We start from the raw sequence: 20,379 nt of genomic DNA, 5'->3' as shown, positions 1-20,379 counted from the left end.
ATATATACATACACACATCTCATACAACCTTATCACGACTAGCTGCGACTCTAACACTCAGCACATCACAAACTTTTGAGTATCCATTATTTTCATGAAAGCTTCTGTTTATCATCACCTCAGCTGATGTGCACAATATGTTAAAGGATACAATCACCGACCACAGTAAACTTGATTTTGCTGAAGAGGCGAACAAAGAAATCCACAAACAGACCCACCTGAGAGAGACATGAAGACATGAGTGGCTGGTCATCTGCAACAGGTTGGGCTGAGCAAAGAAAGACCGAGGTACCCACAATGCACCTACCAGACCCACTGTGACTCCGATAGCGAACATCATCAGCCACCGTACTGCTTCATACTTTTTGGCTTTCTGTTGGATGAACAATTTAATAAAAACATTTGCATTATATATCTCAAATTAAAATGTAAAATATAAAAATGAAACTATTATGTAAGACCTCTGTGTGTTTTTGTCACATGAAACTAATATGACAGTAAATAGCAACAGAATAACAATATCCTCCTTGTTTAGGGCTACATGACTATGCCATTACAATGAAGGCATTGGAATAGTTTCAAAGAGTTTTCCTGTGAAGTTTGTGTACATATGATTGCTTCCACAGTGAATGATGAGAGCACATGGAGTTCATGGATATGTTCAATACATAAATTATTCCATATACTATACTTAAGTTTTCACTACTCCAAGAAATCTTTCCCATCACCTATATAAACATTTACACTTGTGGTTTTTGTCTTTTTGACTAAACTAAATGAGTTTGGTTTCTAACACTGAGTGGAAGTGTATTTAACTTAAGCTGTATGTGATTTAGGTCATTATTCAGAGTAGCATTCTGGTTATTACATTTTCTGTAAGAATAAAAGAAACTATTGCAATACACATATCAAATATTCGAAGCCAGTTTACAAACATTAGGCAAGACCAAATGATGTGACTTAAGAACAATAAGAACTTTTGTGGAACACTGGGTTTAACAATCAGTTCATATGTCTAGAGAAACACCGCAGCACGTTACAGAGCACATCTAGCCTCTGTAGCTTCTTCCAAAAAACACATACGACTATATTATCAGACCGCTGAGGAGACACACAATTTAAATCCAATCCGCATGCTCTCTTGAAACGTTGTCCACATCTGAGCAATGAGTCAACAAAGCACACATTTAACTTGTCTCACCTTGTTGTCCATCCCCTCCACAATCTCCACATAGGGCTCACTGATGCAGCGGTCATAATCCAAACTCTGTTAAAGCAAAACAAATAGTGTGCAACTATGACCTGGGTCAGACATCCGTTGACTCTCATTTGTACCTGGGCAGCATGGATCGGTCAACATTACACTAGAGATCTTTCTCTGAATAACGGTTTTCACGAGTTTCTCACCTCATAATCTTTCCTGGGTAGAATCTCATCTTCTTCATCTCCGATTTCCCCAAGGATTGTCTTGAGGAAAGGAGAGGAATACTCAAAGTATAATATAACTAGTACAGTGACAGCTCCAGCAGGGACAGTTCACAGGCAATATAACCAGCTAAATAGAGTCTTTAGCTGATTGCTTTTGGGAATTCAGCAACACATAGTTTACGAAGTAATAATATAAATATAAACTTGAAAGTTGAATTATTTTGCAAAGAGAGTAAACTCGCTTAGCTTCAAGACATGATATGGTCTACAGATAACTGGTTCCGATTGATAACCGATCTCCCAAGCATTACTCCACCGAGTAGGATGAAGGTGACTATCGGTATAACGGGGTTGTCATACTAAAGAGTTGCATGTAACATGCATGCCGAACTGAAGCAGGTATTCTGATCAGCCACAAAAGGACTAAATGGTGTTAGGGAGGGTAAGGAAGCTTTATTAAACAATAAATGGAGTTTGGTCCAAGGGCTTTCTCCCCATTAGCATGAGGAAAACAGTATCCCCATGAGACAAAGTTACAGTGTAAGGAGGACTAATGCCTGTTACAGCATAGGTGTCAGTTACATCCTGAATGGACTTAAGGTCAATGTGGATTGCAAAAGCTACACAACACCAGAACAGTCTCTGAGCAGCAGGGTGGAGCAAGCAAGCCAGAGGAGGGCACCGTGCAGAGCTCAGGAGCAATTCTGAGGGAAAATATCGGATCATAAAAGAATCAAGAGATCCTCGTTTTGACCGATTATAATATATGTCTTTACCAGCTCCTCAGGCGTCCGTGTCTCCCCTTCTCTGCAGCAACATTGGCAACAAAAACAGTTTCCACAACACGCCATCTTCTCTGTTGTGTCATGCTGCGTTCAGGTTGTATTGTTAAACCGTAAAGTTTGTCTAAGTTTGAAAGATCAAATGGGTGGAAGAACCTGGAAAAACACATTTAGCGGGCAGTACATCGGACAGGACGTTATATAGCAAATAAGAAGTCGTTGTGTCCTAACATTTGATTCTAAATATTTGTTGATAATATAATTTCTAGGTTTGAACGTTAATATTTCCTATGCCATCTAAATGCATCATGAGATCCTACCGTTTCATGTGACGCCAAAGGCGGAAGATTGTTCAAAAGAGTCAAACCTGCGTGTAATTTTCGCACAAGCCTTTATTCTATCATAAACACATCCCATACTCTTAAAATACATGCGTGCATGCATATTTGGTAAATTATTACCCCATTGATATTGCAAAGAAAGCCATTTAATTAGTTAACGAGCTGATTTTGTAATTGTGCATATCGTATTTTAATTCCCTTAAAAAAATGAATATTCCATGCTAAATGTGTTGCCCGTGGGGAAACCCGATAAACCATTATTCTTATGAAAAACTAAAGTTTACTTTTAACTTTAATATTAAGATTCAACATTGACAAGAATGTGCATTCATTTCAATCAACTCAACTAAATTCAGACGCTCATACTGCTGCGTGACGTTTCTCTAGGCCTATGTTATTTAGTGAGACATGTGTCATATCGAGTGTTTCATTTTTAGAGTCCGGGTCAGTTTCATTAAAAAAATGATACAAAAATCGTCTTTACAACGTTTTCACGAACCCACACGAGGAGAGAACTGCGCTGCTTTCATCCGTGCTGGAGAAGAAACGGCGGGTGTAAATGCAGCACGGTGTCGTCAACGCCCACCACACGGCATCACTGCTTCGGGTACGAGGGAGCTCTCGGTTTTTTGGTGTTTCCCACGCTGACCCAGCTAATGCTCAGTATTGGGTGGCAGACGCTCTGTGAGAGGAACAGACTTTAACACAACACCGGCAAGACAACCGGCAGGTGGAGGTGGGAGATGCACTGTTTGCCTTTTCGTCCCAGCATAAACAGAACGTAACTGGGTTTAGCTTCAGGCTCGGTGCGGCACAACGTAGCCTGACTTACTTCTGTGTGTCTTTCGCCCAATGGGTTAACATCGCTCGTGGGGCACGTAGCTAACTTTAGCCGTGCTCAGCCAAGAGAACTAGCAGGCTCTAAATAAGTTTACTACCATACTTTGAATGTGTCTGTGCGCGCGCATGTGTGTTAGACATGGGTATAAAAAGAGCGGCTCGTGGCACTCGGTGGCACTTTGTGGGGCCTAAAGTTTCCCCAAATATCTGTCCAGAGATCAGCCAGTTTCAAGCTAATGCTTGTTGTGAAGTGATCGTTACGGTAGGATATGGGGGGGTTAAGAAGTTAACTTAAATTTGAATTTGCACCCTAATCTGTCAAATTACGAACTTATTGTGAATTGTTTAACTTTTTCATCACGTTGTATGAGATGGTACTTTGTCAACAAAATCTAGTCAATAATATTTGACACAATTTTGAATAGGCTGTCGGTTTTACTTTCGTTCCCATGTAAAAAAAAAAAAACAAAGCAAAAAGGGTTGCTCTCATGTTGTCTAAGTAACGTTATAGCTGACGATCTCAACTTATTGACGGAAAGGGTTGTTTTGTGTATTATTTTCTTCGCAGTATAATTTGCCATCATGGTGAACCAGGTTCAGCGAGCGGACGGGAGTTTGCAGTCATGCAAGAGCGACTCCAGCGGGGCCAGCAACAGCGGGGAGAGCTCCAAGGAGAGCTCCCGGTGCTCCACGCCGGTGCTGGACGCAGACCGCTCCGACAGGCTGCGGGACAAGATGCGGAGGAGGATGGAGTCCGGAGACCGCTGGTTCTCGCTGGAGTTCTTTCCTCCCCGCACAGCCAGTGGAGCTGTCAACCTCATCTCAAGGCATGTGAAATCAACCTTTACCTGCACAGTTCAACGTTCATGCTTTTTTTATCACTTGCAAAATCTACTTGCTCAAATTGACATTACTTATAATGCAAATTTAAAAAATGCACTACAGGAATGTCCTACTGTTTTAGTTTGTCATGTGTTTGTGTTAGAAATGGACTATGAGTGATTTTTCGTTGTGTCTATCAGCAGTTTCCAAAGTTACTTGTCACGTTTGATCTATTTAAGTAACCTGAAGTGGTAAAAAAAAAAGAATTAAACGGAACTAAACTCCATGAGGCAAGTAAGTTGCTAGATGTAGTAGCCCGACATGGCATTTTTGTTGCCCCGGTCAACTGGACAGTCCTCATTGTTGAGCCCTGACTTAAATGGAAAATGTTTCAATAGGAAACATGATTGTGTTAGAACCAGCAAAGCTCATAAAAAAGCTGAACCCAAGGACATGGTTAAAGGATTTGGTGAAAAGTTGTCAGGCTTTTAATGAATAACATGGTATTGGCACAAACTCCACATACTCTGGTAGTCTAGTTCAACACTGGTAGACCAGTAGCTCCAAGAGGATTTTTGTAATCCTTGCAGCAACATTTTTAGATAGCTAGTTAGCTTGTATGTTACAGTAGCCCATTGTTATATATATTTTTAAATAAACCTTTATATAACCAGGTGGGTCCCGTTGAGATTTAAAAATGATTTTTCCCCAAGAGAGCCGCAATACACTGTTTCAACCAACATACACGCAAACCGTTACAACACACAAAACAAACAATTACAATCATCACTCTCATTGTTCAGCAACATCACATTGTCACTTACCACTTAAGAAAAAAGACATCTGAACAATTGTTTTGTCATTTTTCTTCAGATTCGACCGTATGGGCACCGGGGGGCCCCTGTTCATTGACATCACCTGGCATCCAGCAGGGGACCCGGGCTCAGACAAGGAAACCTCCTCTATGATGATTGCCAGCACAGCAGTCAATTATTGTGGCCTGGAGAGCATCCTCCACTTGACCTGCTGCAACCAGACCAAAGAGAAGATCACTGGCTACCTGGCCAAAGCTAAGCACCTGGGCCTCAAGAACATCATGGCACTAAGGGGAGGTAGGAGAGATGGCGTGTGTTTACATTCTGATTTTCAGGAGGGGTTGTGCTATGAACAGGGAGTTGTTTGCTCCATTGTTTCTTCCGGTTTCCGTTCACAACAGAGTAGCTCACTTGCTTCTGCCAGCCCTTCTCAGTGAAGAGGAGAGGAACGGTAGCTTTGCCTGAAGAGTGTGGTGTAGAAACGTACTGTAGAATAGGGGTGGGGGAAAAAATCGATACAGCATAGTATCGCGATATTTTGCGTGGTGATATTGTATCGATACACGGACGCCAATTATTGATCTTTTATTATATAAACTATTAAAAAAAAAAACATTTTCTAGAAAAATCAAATCAATTGCTTTTTTTTCAGTCCACTAGATGGTGCTGAGTTGTTTTCTGGTGAGGTCAGGAAAGGTCCCGGGTCAGCGTGATTGGTAGGAAGTTGGTCAAAACAAAGATGGAGACATCTGGCCTCACAACGGGGTTAAATCTGCCAACAGTAGCCAGGCTCATGGGGAGAGTGCAGCGCATAACTGGCTCTCTGCCCTCGACATCCACGCATCACAAGTTATACTGAGTTATATAACTCTTATATCCTACTTATATAAGTTATAGTTCATATACTGAGTCCACATGTTTGCATTTAGTTAAGTTGGACTATGTAGTAATACATTCAGTTTGTCGGGTTCATGCAACATTTATGACATTGTTGGTCAGTCTGTCTGCTTGACAATCCTATTTTGCTGCAATAAAAATGATTTGAAGTGAGATGAACAGACTGAAAACTTTATCTTATTAGATAAAACATGTTGACACAGTTTTCCTTTGGGGACATAATTTGAAGTTGAAAAAAGTAATAAATCGCAATATAGGCCTATGATATCGCAATACTCAGAATATCGCAGTATCGTGATAATATCGTATCGCGGGATCTCTGGTGATTCCCACCCCTACTGTAGAAGGCAGGCTACTGCTTCATTTCTTTAGTGCACTTTTAAATTTTACTTTGCGTTGTGCTTCCAGTGTTTTAGCAGAGGTCAATGGGCCGCTTTTGACAGCTGGCATAACTAAACAAAGTACTTTACATAGATTAGGCTTTATATTTCCCTGTCCTGCTGATTCGTTAGAGAATAGCCTTGGAGATCCTCCTAACATGTGGTATTCTGACCTCTCCACAGACCCAGTGGGAGCAGGCTGGGAGGAAGAGGAGGAAGGCTTCAACTACGCCACCGACCTTGTTAAACATATCCGATCAGAGTTCGAAGACTACTTTGACATCTGTGTTGCTGGTATGTTCTCAGCCTCCAGATCAGTGGAGGGTAGTTTAAGTGGAACTCCATTTGAAGCGTCAGTCAGAGATTTCGATCTGTCTGTATGTCCAGGCTACCCCACAGGCCACCCAGAGGCAGAGAGCTATGAGGAGGATCTCCGACACCTGAAGGAGAAGGTGGACGCCGGAGCAGACTTCATCATCTCCCAGCTGTTCTTCAGGGCAGACACTTTCCTCAAGTTCCTGGATGACTGCAGGGCGATTGGTATCACCTGTCCCATCCTACCTGGAATCTTCCCCATTCAGGTGAGTCACTGCTGCTTCCAGAAACACCAATACTGTTCTCATTGCTGCTGAACATAAACAATACTGAGAATACTGAGAAGAGTCCTACTGAGAAAAGCATGTCCATCCTGTTTAGCATGACTCCGTCTTCTCTTTGTTGTTTTGGTCATCACTCCCTTTGTTTGTGCAAGCAGAGTTTGGCCAATTAAAGATCAAGGATTGTTCAACATTTTTCTCATAACTCAAATTTCCTTTTAGTTCTCTGTCTCACACACACATTAATATACTGTGAGGATCAAATGTGTTGCTCAGCTTCAGTAATTAGGTAAAATATGAAGAATGATAGAGGAACATTTGCAGACTAAATCTAGAAGATTGTACAGTTGCTTATACGTTAACAGTCGGGTAAATAACAATAGGGAGATTCATTACGGCAGCTTATCATGTAAAAGTGTTGTGATTGAGGACAGGCTGAATAGGGCTATGTTTGAGAGAAAGCAGGGGAACATTGATAAAGTGTTGCCACTAGCCTCATTTCAAAGAGTTCCCTGTGCTGCTGCTGTAGGACTTTGTTTAGTTGTCCTCTACTTTGCCTTTCTACTTGTTATTAAACTTCCCAGGGATTGATTCAGAGTAGTTGTCAACTGATGAATTTGCTGGCTTTATATGAGCTTATCTCAAAAACTCTGATATCTGGGTAGCCCGACATCATTTCCTGTGTGCAACCTGAAGGTTTTACCCCAGAGGACAGTGCCATGGCATCTGCCTAACCCCCAACTTGTCATAACCCGGCTCCTAGGTCATGATATGTACGGGAATGGACACAGTGGATGACAGTTCATTAAATATATTTATTACAATGAAGTAAACAACTAAAAAAGTGCTCACCACAAACCTCAAAAAAAGTCTGAAAGACTCCATAGATTGAAGATGCAGTGAGGCCAAATTCTTACCTCCAGCCAACCTCTCTATGTGTACCCTTAAAGAAAAGCGTTGTTGCTCTCCATTATTAAATAATTTCAAACAGACCATCCACTGGCATAAAGCTGGACTTCAACCTTTCTAACCCTAGCCCTATTTTTAGGCCTCTGCTTGAAAATTGCATACCCATATACTAAAAAGAGTGTATTTCTGCAACTACAAGGTCTATTTGAATAATTTTGATATTATAATAAAGGTAACACTTGTGAGATTTGTTCAGATGTGTAAATATCAGTGTATATGTTACTGGTTAAGAGTAAATGAAGATGGCACACAGCTCAAATTGAAAAGTTTCAGGTTCGCCAGAAAATAAAAGCACTGAAAGCATGAATATCTCTTTTGAATGAAGCTAACAAAAGTTTAAAACTCTCCCAAATCACAGCACAACATGTGAACAGTCTCTCAGCTTTGATAAAGTGAAGTAGAACAAAATTAGAGAGGTTTTAGTACAGAGAGGTCAGGCAAGGTCATGAAATTGTCATTTTGGAACCAGCTGTTCCATTGTAATTTTCTATACTATATAACTATATATTTCACTTGTTTTATCACTAATAGTGTTGAATCTATCCAAATACAGCAGTTTGGCTTCATTTTGAGAGCCAGAATCCTCTCTGGGCTCATTTTGTGTCTGTGATCCATGGAGCTGTCTCGTCTGACTGCAGTTTCTCTGTGTCTATGGGGACCTAGCTCAGCAGCCCATTGGTCGATTTCAGTGAATGAACCCTCCTTCGACGCGTCAGAGTCTATAGAATTGAGCCGGGACAACGTGGTATTGATTGACAGTCAGAATCCAAACCGCGCCGTCCCTCGCGAAGCGTAAAATCCGATACGCCGAGAGTCAAATCCTTTCCCCCAGCTCCCCTAAGTTAGATTGACCCCACTTTCTTCAAGGAAACAGTTCAATGACAAACAGGATATACGTCAAACACATATTTGAATGGAAATAACCGGGAATTTATCCGTTCTCTTCACGAAATCAGCTCACGGTGAGAAGCATTTATGATTATTATTGATAAAGCGGTTTGTGGTTCTGGTGCTTGTTTGCTCATAGCTCTGTAATGGTTTCACGGAGAGAAATTCTGACGATATCTCTGGAATCTGTCGAATTCTCGTGCTTTCTGATGTATTGGTTGTCCGTGTTAGCCTTTACCTTTGTTTGTAGCTTTGTCCGGAGTGCGTAGCTCGCCGAGTCATGGCGAAAAATACGTGATATTGTGGTACATCTTCTAGTTGATTATATTAGTTGTGTAGAATTGTGTTTGGAGTGTGTAAAAAGGCTTGCAGGATATTGTTACCCAGAATCTCTTCTTTAACTGGGTATATAATGTGTGTAACATTCATTATATTCGTTTCTGAAAAGTGCATTCTACGACACTTTCTTCGCTAAACTTTCTCGCTGGAACCCCAAATGGTCCTCGCTCTGTTCCTCTCCAGGGTTACCAGTCTCTGCGTCAGCTCGTCAAGTTGTCGAAACTGGAGATACCAGAGGAGATCACCAGAGTCATCGAGCCCATCAAAGATAACGACGCTGCTATCCGTAACTACGGAGTCCAGCAGGCGGTGGAGATGTGCCGCGTGCTGCTGGACAGCGGCAAGGTACCAGGCCTCCACTTCTACACGCTGAATCGAGAGGTCGCCATCATGGAGGTTCTCCGACAGCTGGGCCTTTGGATAGAGGACCCCAGGTCAGTCATCCCTCCGCCTGCTTACAGCACACTGGTGCTTTGAGCTACAGTCCGAGGTAGTCGGGGAGTTTTAAGAAAGGAAATGCCAAGAATCACTTCCTATCGGTGAAAACTAGAAAAAGTCATATTTCCTGCAGGGTCCTAGTATCGACAAAATACTACAAGTACAACAGAGCAGAGTGATGTCATGACAAACCAGTAGAAAGACTTTGCATGGTGATCTGTTGCACTGGAGATGCTGTCAATGTTTACGGTTCTATCAGTGTTCCACTCTGGTTATAAAACATGAGACCTACAGCAGCTAGATAATTAATGCCTTTTCATAGTAGCCTATGTTCACCTACAGTATTAACGTTAAAGTCCAGATGACTTTTTAACCCTTTTCGATCACATCACTGGTCATATTGGGCACCAGTTTAACAATATAATAACAGTAAATTAACTTGAAATCAATAATTTCATCATATTCCATCAGACGTGCTGCTCTCTGTATCCTGAACCCCGCCTCTCTCATAGTTCGATTGGAAAGTCATCCAGGATCAACAGTGTTAGGATGAGTGAAGCCAGATATCTCAAAGAGCCTGAGCAGCTCCTTGTTTGCCTTGATTCAAAGTGGTCCAGTGTTTCAGAGCTTGTGTTCTCTGCCAGGCGGCCTCTTCCCTGGGCAGTGAGTGCTCATCCCAAACGGAAGGTAGAAGATGTCCGACCCATCTTCTGGGCATCCAGGCCCAAGAGCTACATCTACAGGACCCAGGACTGGGACGAGTTCCCCAACGGCAGATGGTACAATACACATGAACTCAAAAGATTCTATCTCCTTGTTAATGTGGTTTATGTGCTAGTGAAGAATGATGAAGCCTACTGTCAAACGACTAAAAGGTGTCCTGTCGTTGATGTCTTCAGGGGAAATTCCTCGTCTCCAGCCTTTGGCGAGTTAAATGACTACTACCTGTTCTACTTAAAGAGCAAGTCATCCAAAGATGCTCTGCTGCAGATGTGGGGCGATGAGCTGATGAATGAAGAGAGCGTCTATGAGGTCTTTACCTGCTACATCACGGCCCAACCAAACAGCAACGGACACAAGGTAGAACAGCTTGCTCTGCCCATGACTTCTAACATTCCTCAGAGGGAGCATTGATGACATCTGTTGTTCTGCTGTGTCCTTGTTACTTAGTCTAAGTTAGTCTGAATGTGGATTTTAGTGAGACCTGAAAGACAAGGAAAACATACAGATGTTGTTGGGTGGTATGATGATAGAGATTGAGACATTAATATCCTGTTAATTCTCATCCAACTCATTTGGCTCTAGGAACACAGTTTGATAAGCTAATCCTGGATAAAGTTATGTTAAACAGTGTGCTTTTAAAGCAGTAGAGATGCAAAACCACAATCAGTGCTACGATTGGTTAAGCAGATTCAACTTTAAATTATATCAAAACATTCATCTTAGTGAACATTTTCCAATTTGTTGCAACTTAGAATTAAAATAGATTTTTTTGTATTTTATATAATCGACCTTCACAAAGTAGTCACACTTGGTGTGAAAAGTAAATAAATAAGAAAAATCTTGTTTTAAAAATTTCAAAACATTTAAAAAGTGGAGCATGCATATTTACTCACCCCTTTGTTGTCAGATGATGGAACAGAGCACCATCTAATTTATTATTATAAAATTTAAAGAATATGACACCACGACAAAGCTGCCAAGAGAGGACCAATACTCACATTTATCAGAGAGGCAACAAAGAGACCACAGATAACCCTGAAGGAGCTGGAGAGCCCCACAGCACCAGTTTAAGTTCCTCCCTGATGATTGTAACCAGAGAACAGGAGCAGAAAAGTGAAGAAACAAACTTTCAATTCAATTCATTTTCTAGAGCCCAAAATCACAAATTTGCCTCAGAGGGCTTTACAATCTGTACACATACGACGTCCTCTGTCCCAGGACCCTCACATCAGAATCAGAAAAACTCCCCAAAAAATCCTTTAACGGGGAGAAAAGAGGAAGAAACCTTAGAGAGAGCAACAGAGGAGGATCCTCTATCAGGATGGACAGAAGTGTGTTAGATGTCATGTGTACAGAATGAACAACATAACAGAGTTACAACACATTCAATGCTTATGACATGAATTATTCATATAAAGAGAGTAGTAAGTATAATAATGATGGAAACATTACGATTAATAATAACAGCAGTGGTGGATATAGTACAATAATATTGATAATAAAAACAGTAATGGTATTGGTAACAGTAATGTGACTACTACTAATAGTGATATTAGCAGTGGGTGTCAGCTGGGCCATGGCAGGAGGCAAGACCGTGGTCCAGATAAGACCACGATCCATGGAAACCTGCGAGGAGCGAAAGCACAAAGAATCTGAGGAAGAAGCGAATGAGCATTAATGGAACATGAATTCATACAGAAGGAGAGAGGAGCTCAGTGTATCCTATGAAGTCCCCCGACAGTCTAGACCTAAAGCAGCTTATCTAGGGGCTGGTCCAAGGCAAACCTGAGCCAGCCCCAGCTGTAAACCTGAGCCAGCCCCAGCTGTAAACCCGAGCCAGCCCCAGCTATAGCCCCTGATAAGAATGAATTGTAGTAATCTAGTCTAGAAGTAACAAATGCATAAAATAATTTTTCTGATCGCTTTGAGACAGGATGTGCCTGATTTTTGAAATATTACGTAGGTGAAAAAAGGCAGTCCTAGAAATTTGTTTTATCTGGGAGTTAAAAGACAAATCCTGATCAAAGATAACTCCAAGATTCTTTACGGCACTGCTGGATGCCAGAGCAATGCCTTCTAGAGAAACTATATTATTAGATAATTTATTTCGGAGGTGTTCTGGGCCTAATCGAATAACTTCAATTTTGTCTTCATATCAGGAAGTTGCAGGTCATCCAGGTTTGAAGTTTAGTGAGCTGGTTGGTTTCATCTGGTTTGATATATATAATTGAGTATCATCTACATAACAATGAAAGTTTATAGTGTTTTCTGATAATATTGCCTAAAGGAAGGATATATAAGGTGAATAAGATTGGTCCAAGCACAGAACCTTGTGGAACTCCATGACTAACTTTGGTGTTCATCGAGGCTTCATCTTTTACAAACTGAGATCGATCTGATGAATAGGACTTAAACCAGCTAAGAGCGGTTCCTTAATGCCAATCAAATGTTCTAGTCTCTGTAACAGGATGTGATGGTCAATGGTGTCGAACGCAGCACTAAGGTTTAACAAAAACGCATTATAAAAATACACCCAACACCTCTGAAACAACAATTTCGGATTTTAGGGGAAGTTGCATGCTGGAACTATTCCTTGATGAACAGCAACTTATCCCTCCACCTACTACTTGTGTTCAGTGTCTCCAGCTACAGCCCAGGTTGCCGGATACAGCAGTCTCTGCACCGACTGCTGTTCATTGAGAAATAGTTTTGGCATGTAACTCCCTCCTATTACATTTCTGTCTGTTTACAGATGAAACACACAGATACAACATGTTAATCAAAGAGCTTTAAATGTGTTGGTAGGTGTTTTTTTTCAACTTTGGACAGACAAAGGCTAGCTGTTTCCCTCTGCTTCCAGTCTTGATGCTGAGCTAGGCTAACCATGTCCTGACCCCAGTTCTCTACACATGAGACTGATGTGCTGCTGAACATCTGACTCTCCGAAAGAGAGCAGTGTTTCCCAAAATGTCGTCCCATAGTTGTGTAGCATCAGCTGTCTTTAAATGAGACAGGACACCATGTTGATCACAGGCTAAGGTTTGCAATGCTGCTAGGTGATGTGTTTGCCATGGAATGATGAGCCTTTGGCCCCAGAGACCAACCTGCTAAAGGACGAGCTGGAGAAGGTGAACAGACGAGGAGTCCTCACCATCAACTCGCAGCCCAACATCAACGGCAAACCCTCCGCAGACCCCATCGCAGGCTGGGGGCCTGCAGGAGGCTACGTCTTCCAGAAGGTAGGAGCACTTTCGCTGTTGTTTGTTCCTTCTGGATGGGGGGGGGGGCATATCTATGTTGATATGCTGTCTTGTTTGAAATCCAACAGGCCTATCTGGAGTTCTTCACCTCCAGTGAAAATGTGACCGCTCTCCTCAAAGTACTAAAGAAGTATGAGCCCCGTGTCAACTACCACATCGTTAATGTGCACGTAAGTGTGACCAGAAAGCATTATCTGTGTGTGTGTGTGTGTGTGTGTGTGTGTGTGTGTGTGTGTGTGTGTGTGTGTGAGAGAGAGAGAGAGAGAGAGAGTTTCTGTTATTGATATGTCCCAATGAATGTTTGTTGTGCAGGGCCGAAATCTGACCAATGCCCCGGACATGCAGCCCAACGCGGTGACGTGGGGGATCTTCCCTGGCAGGGAGATAGTTCAGCCTACTGTAGTGGACCCAGACAGCTTCATGTATTGGAAGGTAAGACGGTGATTGTCCTGCTGACGTACAGGGATTCAGGAATGTTCTGCAGCTTTTGCAGGGAAAAAAGGTGGTTGTTTTCTCTACTGTTGATGGAAGTACCATCATCACTCTAATGTTATGTGTCCATCCTAATGATGAAGGTGTGCCTTTTTTGTAATGAGTGGAACCACACTGACTTAAAGGAATAGTTGTAGATTATGAACATCTTCAGGCAAACTCACAACGAGCCACGAATGTAGTTTAAATGCCTTATTAGTTAAGTTATTAGTTCACTTATAATTTAGTCTGTTAGTTTATCTAGTTAAAATGTACTGCAGGAGAACGGCAACCAGCTTCGACCCACACTGGGTCTTCCTCAGAGCGTCTCTCTGATACGCCCTAAACCTGGAGGACCAAATTACGCAGATCTTTTTTTTTTTTTTTTTTAAATAAACTAGAATATGGCCTGAGCACCGCACATTGCACATCCTAGTTAAAACACTGCATGTCGACTAAATTTAGTGAAACAATGTCTGGCACAGAAACCAATTTCTTACCATTTATGTTTGTCATATCCTAATACTAGACAGATTTACATCTTACAGTTACATTTGTGTCATAATCTTTTAAGACCATGAACAGAATGCAATATTTGGCGATTTCTGGCTGTTTTAACTTTACTGAATTACAGATCTACACATAACATCTAGTATTTAATGTAGGAACTTAGACCATGGAAAAGCAGCAGATCCAGATATACTTTTTGTAATACGTGGGCACACCAATAAACTGTAATGTCAAACAATTTAGTGGTGCTGCGAAAATATGTTGATGGAAAATGAATTTTCTGTCACATGGGGTTTTCTGGTCGACAAACACAGATTTTCTTGCAGTGAAACTGGCTGAAAACTACATTCACTATTGTTTGGCCAGTGACTCCTTATGTTTTTCAGTATATATGGGCCACAACCTGAAACGTTTGCCACCCCTGCCCTGAGCTAATAAAGGCATTTTGACTACATCCTTGGCTCGGTGCGAGCGTGCCTGAAGTAAGCCCAGGGGGAGTTCTCTACTTCACAACCCAGAGAAACCAGTACCAACACATCAGTGGCGGGCTGTGCATTTTATACCTGGGCCTTCTGAGCTGTCCTACTACACTTGAGCCATCTCCTAATAATCTCATTATGACGTGCAAGCTACGGTTATTGCTTTCTAGGGGTGTAACTACACGTATTCGTATTAAACCGTTCGGTACGAGGCTTATGAACCGAACAATACGTTTGAATAATACTAGTGCATTTGGAAAATGCAGAAGCTTAAATTGTGGGAAATATATTGTTTTGGTGGACTGCGCTCACGTAACAGACAACGGGCTGTGACCTTTTGAACCCGGAACAATAACAAAAAACAGTTGAGGCCCCGCACTTCAGGGAGGCTAAGCTAACCTAGCTTAGCGGGGAAGCAACAGCGGCACACCATCTACGAACTCTCCCCGCAGCGTTTAGCTGTTCCTACTGATTCAGACAGGGCTAAAGCAATCGCCACATAATCCCCATTTCTCCAGACCATCATTCATGCTTTGTAAAAAGAAAACAGCCCGAACGGATTCAATTGTCCGGACCCTAACCCCGCGCATGACGGGATGCTTCGTAATTAACGGATAATGCATATAGTCCAAATCAATGTAATTAACACAATGTAAAGAACAAACTCACAAGAACCAGTCACATATATTTATATGACAACAAAGTAACAAATCAATCCAGCAACACTGCAGCGCTAGAGCACGAGCCATTCATATTCATAAAAACGCAGTGGCGGGCCAGCAAGGCCTTCTCTGCTGGCCTAAACAGAATCACAAAGTTATAGCTATTTTATAATTGAATAATTTTTCTTGAATGGAATGAAAATGTCAGGGTATATTACTGGATGCGATGTGCATATATGCTGTAAATTTGGTGATTTTAGGACAAATGTTGAGAAGTTATGTGTATTGATATGTAAGCCACGACCCGAATAAGTTTATTGGTCAATATCTTGTAAACGCAAAAAGATATCAAAAGGTTTTTGATAACATTAGATGGCCTAGATGATCTACAGCAAATTTGGTAGCAATCGGACCAAGCGTGTAGGGTGAGTTCGCAAAAATGTGTTTTTCACAAAATTCAAAATGGCAGAAAATCTATGAAGGCGGAGCTTAGGGGTCTGAGAGGCTTTTTTGTCGATCTAGCGGATTTGGACATGTGTCCAATTTTAAGTAAATCGGACATACTGGCCGAGGGCGTCGCCGGTCCAACTGGTAGGGGGCGCTAGAGAGCCATTTTTTTACACACAAATATGCAACATATATCCGATGCCTATATTCACCAGACCTAACAAATGTGCAAAATTTGGTGAGTTTGAGTATGGCAAGTCCCCCAAATATGCGCTGTTGTGGCAAAATGACGAGAAGAGACGGCGAACTGAAGTTGCAACCCAACGGGAAGTGTTTAAATAAGCACACACCAACATAGGAGTTCAGCAAATCCAAACAAATCCGATGTATTACTTTTCACAGATTACTTTTATAGTCAAAATTCACCCCCATTTATTCACCCCATTAACCAGTGGGTTGAACCACAAACAGAGCACCTCTGGGCTCTTCACTATGTCATGCTCTCGTGACTTTGTTTGGATCAAGATAACCTTTTGGCAGAACACACGATTCGTGTACGGGAAATGTTTGGACACACATTGGAGTGATAGATTACAATTTGTCTGGCGTGCCTTAATCTCTTCCGAAGAATGTTTTTATGAACTAAATGTGTTCAGTTCAATCCTAAATTACATGATGATTTTCTTCAACAGCGCCCGATGTACTATGCGCATTAGCATTTCAATAGGGCCTTCGCTGGCCCGACGTTGTCGGTTGCTCGGGCCCTAATAAAATGTCATGTAGTTTAACTCAGTTTAGGACTCCTCTGAGCTATCAGCACTGATGGGGGGGAGGGGGGGGTTTGAGATATTCTGGTCAGGTTGAGTTCCCTGCTCACACTGATGAAAATACTGGCCCTAACAAAATGTTATCAGAAGCACGTTGTGTTTGACACCAGTAGTTTTAGGTCTAGTCGATGTCCTCTGACCGGCCTACCAGATGTCCCCTTCGTCAAACCTGTCCCCATGTTTCCCTCAGGACGAGGCCTTCGCCTTGTGGATCGAGCAGTGGGCCAAGCTGTACGAAGATGAGTCTCCTTCACGCATGATCATCAAGTACATCCACGACAACTACTTCCTGGTCAACCTGGTGGACAATGACTTTCCTCTGGAGAGCTGTCTGTGGCAGGTAATCGATGATATGTTCAAGATGCTCGATGCACCTCCAGAGCCTGAAGACGGAACAGTCTCTGAATAAAATTTTAAAATCTGTTTTTAGGGACAGAAAGAACACTATGGAATTATTGATATTCTATGCATTGCTTAAAAAAAGCTGTTACTTACAATACAGAGCATAGCATAGAGTAAGAAGTGTACCTCGTGGTATTTTTTGAAGAGTTTATAAATTTAACATTTGAGTGAATAGAAAATGGAAGTGTACTGTCTCACCGAACCAAAATGTGAAACACTGCGTCTCTTTGACCTCCATGATCAGTAGCTTCATCCTCTGCAGCACTCCCAGCTGATGAGATACATCTGCGCTCATACAGGTTTGGGGTTGACCCAGTCACCTTTTTAACATTCCTTATGGACAGATCTCACTGAAAAACAACCAATAAGACAAAGATCCTTCTTTCAATGAATTGTGAGTTTTTTTTACTGAATGTTTTTATTTTCATAATTCAAATGCTGTATTTGAGTTAGATTTTGAATGATGTGTACTGTTGTGGCATAAACCTAATGTAGAGGTACAATAGAGACGTGAGATGTTGTGTATGAGTGAATTCATGATCAAGCTATGAAAGTAAGAGTTACACCGTCAGATGTGAGCTACTGATGACTATTGTACCAGGGACATAGTTGCATACCTGCCCTCTGCCTTAACATGTTTTATATGTAAGTCATATTTATTTGTTCTGCCTGCTCTCTAAAGCATTAAATATTTTTTCAATACTGTACAACCTGGTGAGTGTGTGTTACTAAGCGATATAATTAAAGTGGAGTGTTGCTTAGAGTGACTTTATTAGGTATTCAGAGTGAAGCCCCACCAGTACATAACCAGAGGTACAAAGGCCAGGTCATGGGACAGCACATGACACTGCAGGGATTTTCCCTCATTGAGTAACTGGAGATGGTGTGAGGCGGTGTTGATAAGCCAAATGTATTTTCATTGTTTTGAAATAACACCATTTCTTCAAGAAAATTGTGAAATAAAAACGTCTTTTGGTATATGCTTCTTTTTAGTTTACACAAAAAGCTGAAAAGAACACGGAGTAGCTTATTCCACACAGAAATCCAAAAATGGCCCGAACAATATTGTAGGCACTATTTTTAGATGTTTCAAGCAGGGGATACACCTTGAACTTACTTGTGGAATCTAATAATCAGTTTAGATTGTTCTGCTGTCTTGTGTCACTGCATGTACCACGCAGAGCATGGAGAAGTGAAAAAAGTAGAGGATTGTCAGGAGATCAGACAGAAGGATGAAGCCAAACATGATCAATCTCAAGGCTACAAGTCCATCTCCAGAGAACCTGCTGTTCCGGTGTCCACCATGCGTAATGTTTTCAAGAAGATGACTTCGGAGAACAGTTGACCAAAGACAGCAGCAAAGGATTGTTGGAATGGTGGAGAAAGGAGCTTGGACAACTGCAAAACAGATTCAAGCTGACCTTCAAACACAAGTTACAAACATTTCAACTTGCACCATCTGTTGCAAATCAATAAATGGAGATTATATGGTTCTGGTTATTCTAAGAAAGAGAAAAACAAAAAAGCCTGGAGTTTGCCAAAAGACAACTGAACAAGACAATTCCTTCTTGGAGGAGTTTTTTGGTTAGTTGCTCTATGCTTACAGAAACAATAATGAAGCCTTCAAATATAATGACACTATAGCAACAGAAACATAGATGAGGTTCACAGATTTTTGTTTGGTTGCTTTGCTGCCTCTACTTCGGGGATAAAACGCTTCCGTATCCCACACTTCCTTTGAGGCGCCCTCCAATACCTGGGGGAGGTAGCAAGGTGAGTCCCCAGGAAAGCATATCATTGGAAAAGAGGACAGCAAGTCTCCCAGGCCACTTTCTGCCAAGAGGCTAGCTGGCTGCTGTACTCTTCCTTGTGCAATATTACATCATCCTATTTTGCGCTGCATGCAAATATTGGCAGTGTCTGCTGTTTCCCAGTGACTCATTTAAAACAAGCATTCGTGTTCTTCATTCGAGGTCAGTGCTGCAGCATTGCTGCTCTGATATAACAATGATGTCATAGAATTATACTTGGATTTTTTAAAAGGCCTAATCGTCATCCATACCATAGATATAGGACAGGCTGTTTTAGACTTCCAATAAGGTGAAAGTTCAGCAGTACCATAAAACAGCTGTGTAGTTATATTTTGACCAGGAGAGACGGAAGTTTCATTATGGGCAGCAACTGTTCCATCCTCAGCCATGACCTCTGACCCTGTTTTCAGCTTTTGCAGAGGCACTCTGTAAACCGAGCCACCAGCACAGCTGCTGCCTGTCTGTGGTGGATATCTCTACACAGCTGCTGCTGTTTCTTCTTACACTAACCATTCGATGTGTAGGACCTGGTCTGATATTTGTAAGTAGCTAGATGTCATATTTGATCTTATCTTAGAGAGCAACGGAGAACGACCTGAGATTGTACCCTTTAACCCCTTAGTATAAACATCTATGTAGTGGGCTACTTATACTATTACATTACATTACACCAGTGGTGGGTCGTCAGGGCCAGCTAAGCCTTCTCTGCTGGCCTAAACAGAATCACAAAGTTATAGCTATTTTATAATTGAATCATTTTTCACAAATACACTATCCATCCATCCATCCATTTTCCACCGCTTATCCGGGGTCGGGTCGCGGTGGCAGCAAGTCAAGCAGGCCGACCCAGACCTCCCTCTCACCGGCAACATGTTCCAGCTCATTCTGGGGGATCCCGAGGCGTAATCTCTCCAGCGTGTTCTGGGTCTTCCCCGGGGTCTCTTCCCAGTTGGACGTGCCTGGAAAACCTCCAGTGGGAGGCGTCCAGGAGGCATCCTAATTAGATGCCCGAACCACCTCAGCTGACTCCTTTCGACGCGAAGGAGTAGCGGCTCTACTCCAAGCTCCCTCCTGATGACCGAGTTCCTTACCCTATCTCTAAGGCTGAGCCCGGCCACCCTACAGAGGAAACTCATTTCGGCCGCTTGTAGCCGCGACCTTGTCCTTTCGGTCACGACCCAGAGTTCGTGACCATAGGTGAGGGTAGGAACGTAGACCGAGTGGTAAATTGAGAGCTTTGCCTTCCGGCTCA

At 42.1% G+C, this 20,379-nt stretch overlaps 2 protein-coding genes across 7 annotated transcripts; one reads left to right on the top strand and one right to left on the bottom strand.

Moving 5' to 3' along the window:
* Positions 1-17: 17 nt before the first annotated feature.
* Positions 18-3,044, bottom strand: LOC116401004 (chloride transport protein 6-like). Of its 2 annotated transcripts, XM_031879174.1 has the most exons (5): positions 2,205-3,044; positions 1,408-1,467; positions 1,202-1,267; positions 308-373; positions 18-218 (listed from the first exon to the last, which is right to left on the bottom strand). In XM_031879174.1, exons 1-5 carry the CDS (start codon positions 2,277-2,279, stop codon positions 141-143), a joined length of 345 nt encoding a protein of 114 aa, XP_031735034.1. In that variant the 5' UTR covers positions 2,280-3,044; the 3' UTR covers positions 18-140. The 2 variants fall into 2 exon arrangements, with proteins under 2 accessions (XP_031735034.1, XP_031735033.1); XM_031879173.1 differs by having other exon boundaries at positions 18-373.
* On the top strand, positions 2,088-18,843 carry mthfr (methylenetetrahydrofolate reductase (NAD(P)H)). 5 transcript variants are annotated; one of them, XM_031879169.1, is made up of 11 exons: positions 2,088-2,307; positions 3,960-4,218; positions 5,087-5,325; positions 6,489-6,599; positions 6,693-6,886; positions 9,281-9,531; positions 10,180-10,615; positions 13,315-13,497; positions 13,587-13,688; positions 13,831-13,950; positions 17,105-18,843. In XM_031879169.1, the coding sequence occupies exons 2-11, from the start codon at positions 3,974-3,976 to the stop codon at positions 17,321-17,323; spliced, it is 2,100 nt and encodes a 699-aa protein (XP_031735029.1). In that variant the 5' UTR covers positions 2,088-2,307; positions 3,960-3,973; the 3' UTR covers positions 17,324-18,843. The 5 variants fall into 5 exon arrangements, with proteins under 5 accessions (XP_031735029.1, XP_031735028.1, XP_031735026.1 ...); XM_031879168.1 differs by having other exon boundaries at positions 2,088-3,158; XM_031879166.1 differs by having other exon boundaries at positions 2,088-3,287.
* Positions 18,844-20,379: the final 1,536 nt, after the last annotated feature.

This window comes from Anarrhichthys ocellatus, unplaced genomic scaffold, assembly GCF_004355925.1.
Source record: "Anarrhichthys ocellatus isolate YVR2014 unplaced genomic scaffold, GSC_Weel_1.0 scaffold232, whole genome shotgun sequence".
Taxonomy (NCBI): domain Eukaryota; kingdom Metazoa; phylum Chordata; class Actinopteri; order Perciformes; family Anarhichadidae; genus Anarrhichthys; species Anarrhichthys ocellatus.
This window is presented reverse-complemented; position numbering and strand designations above follow the sequence as displayed.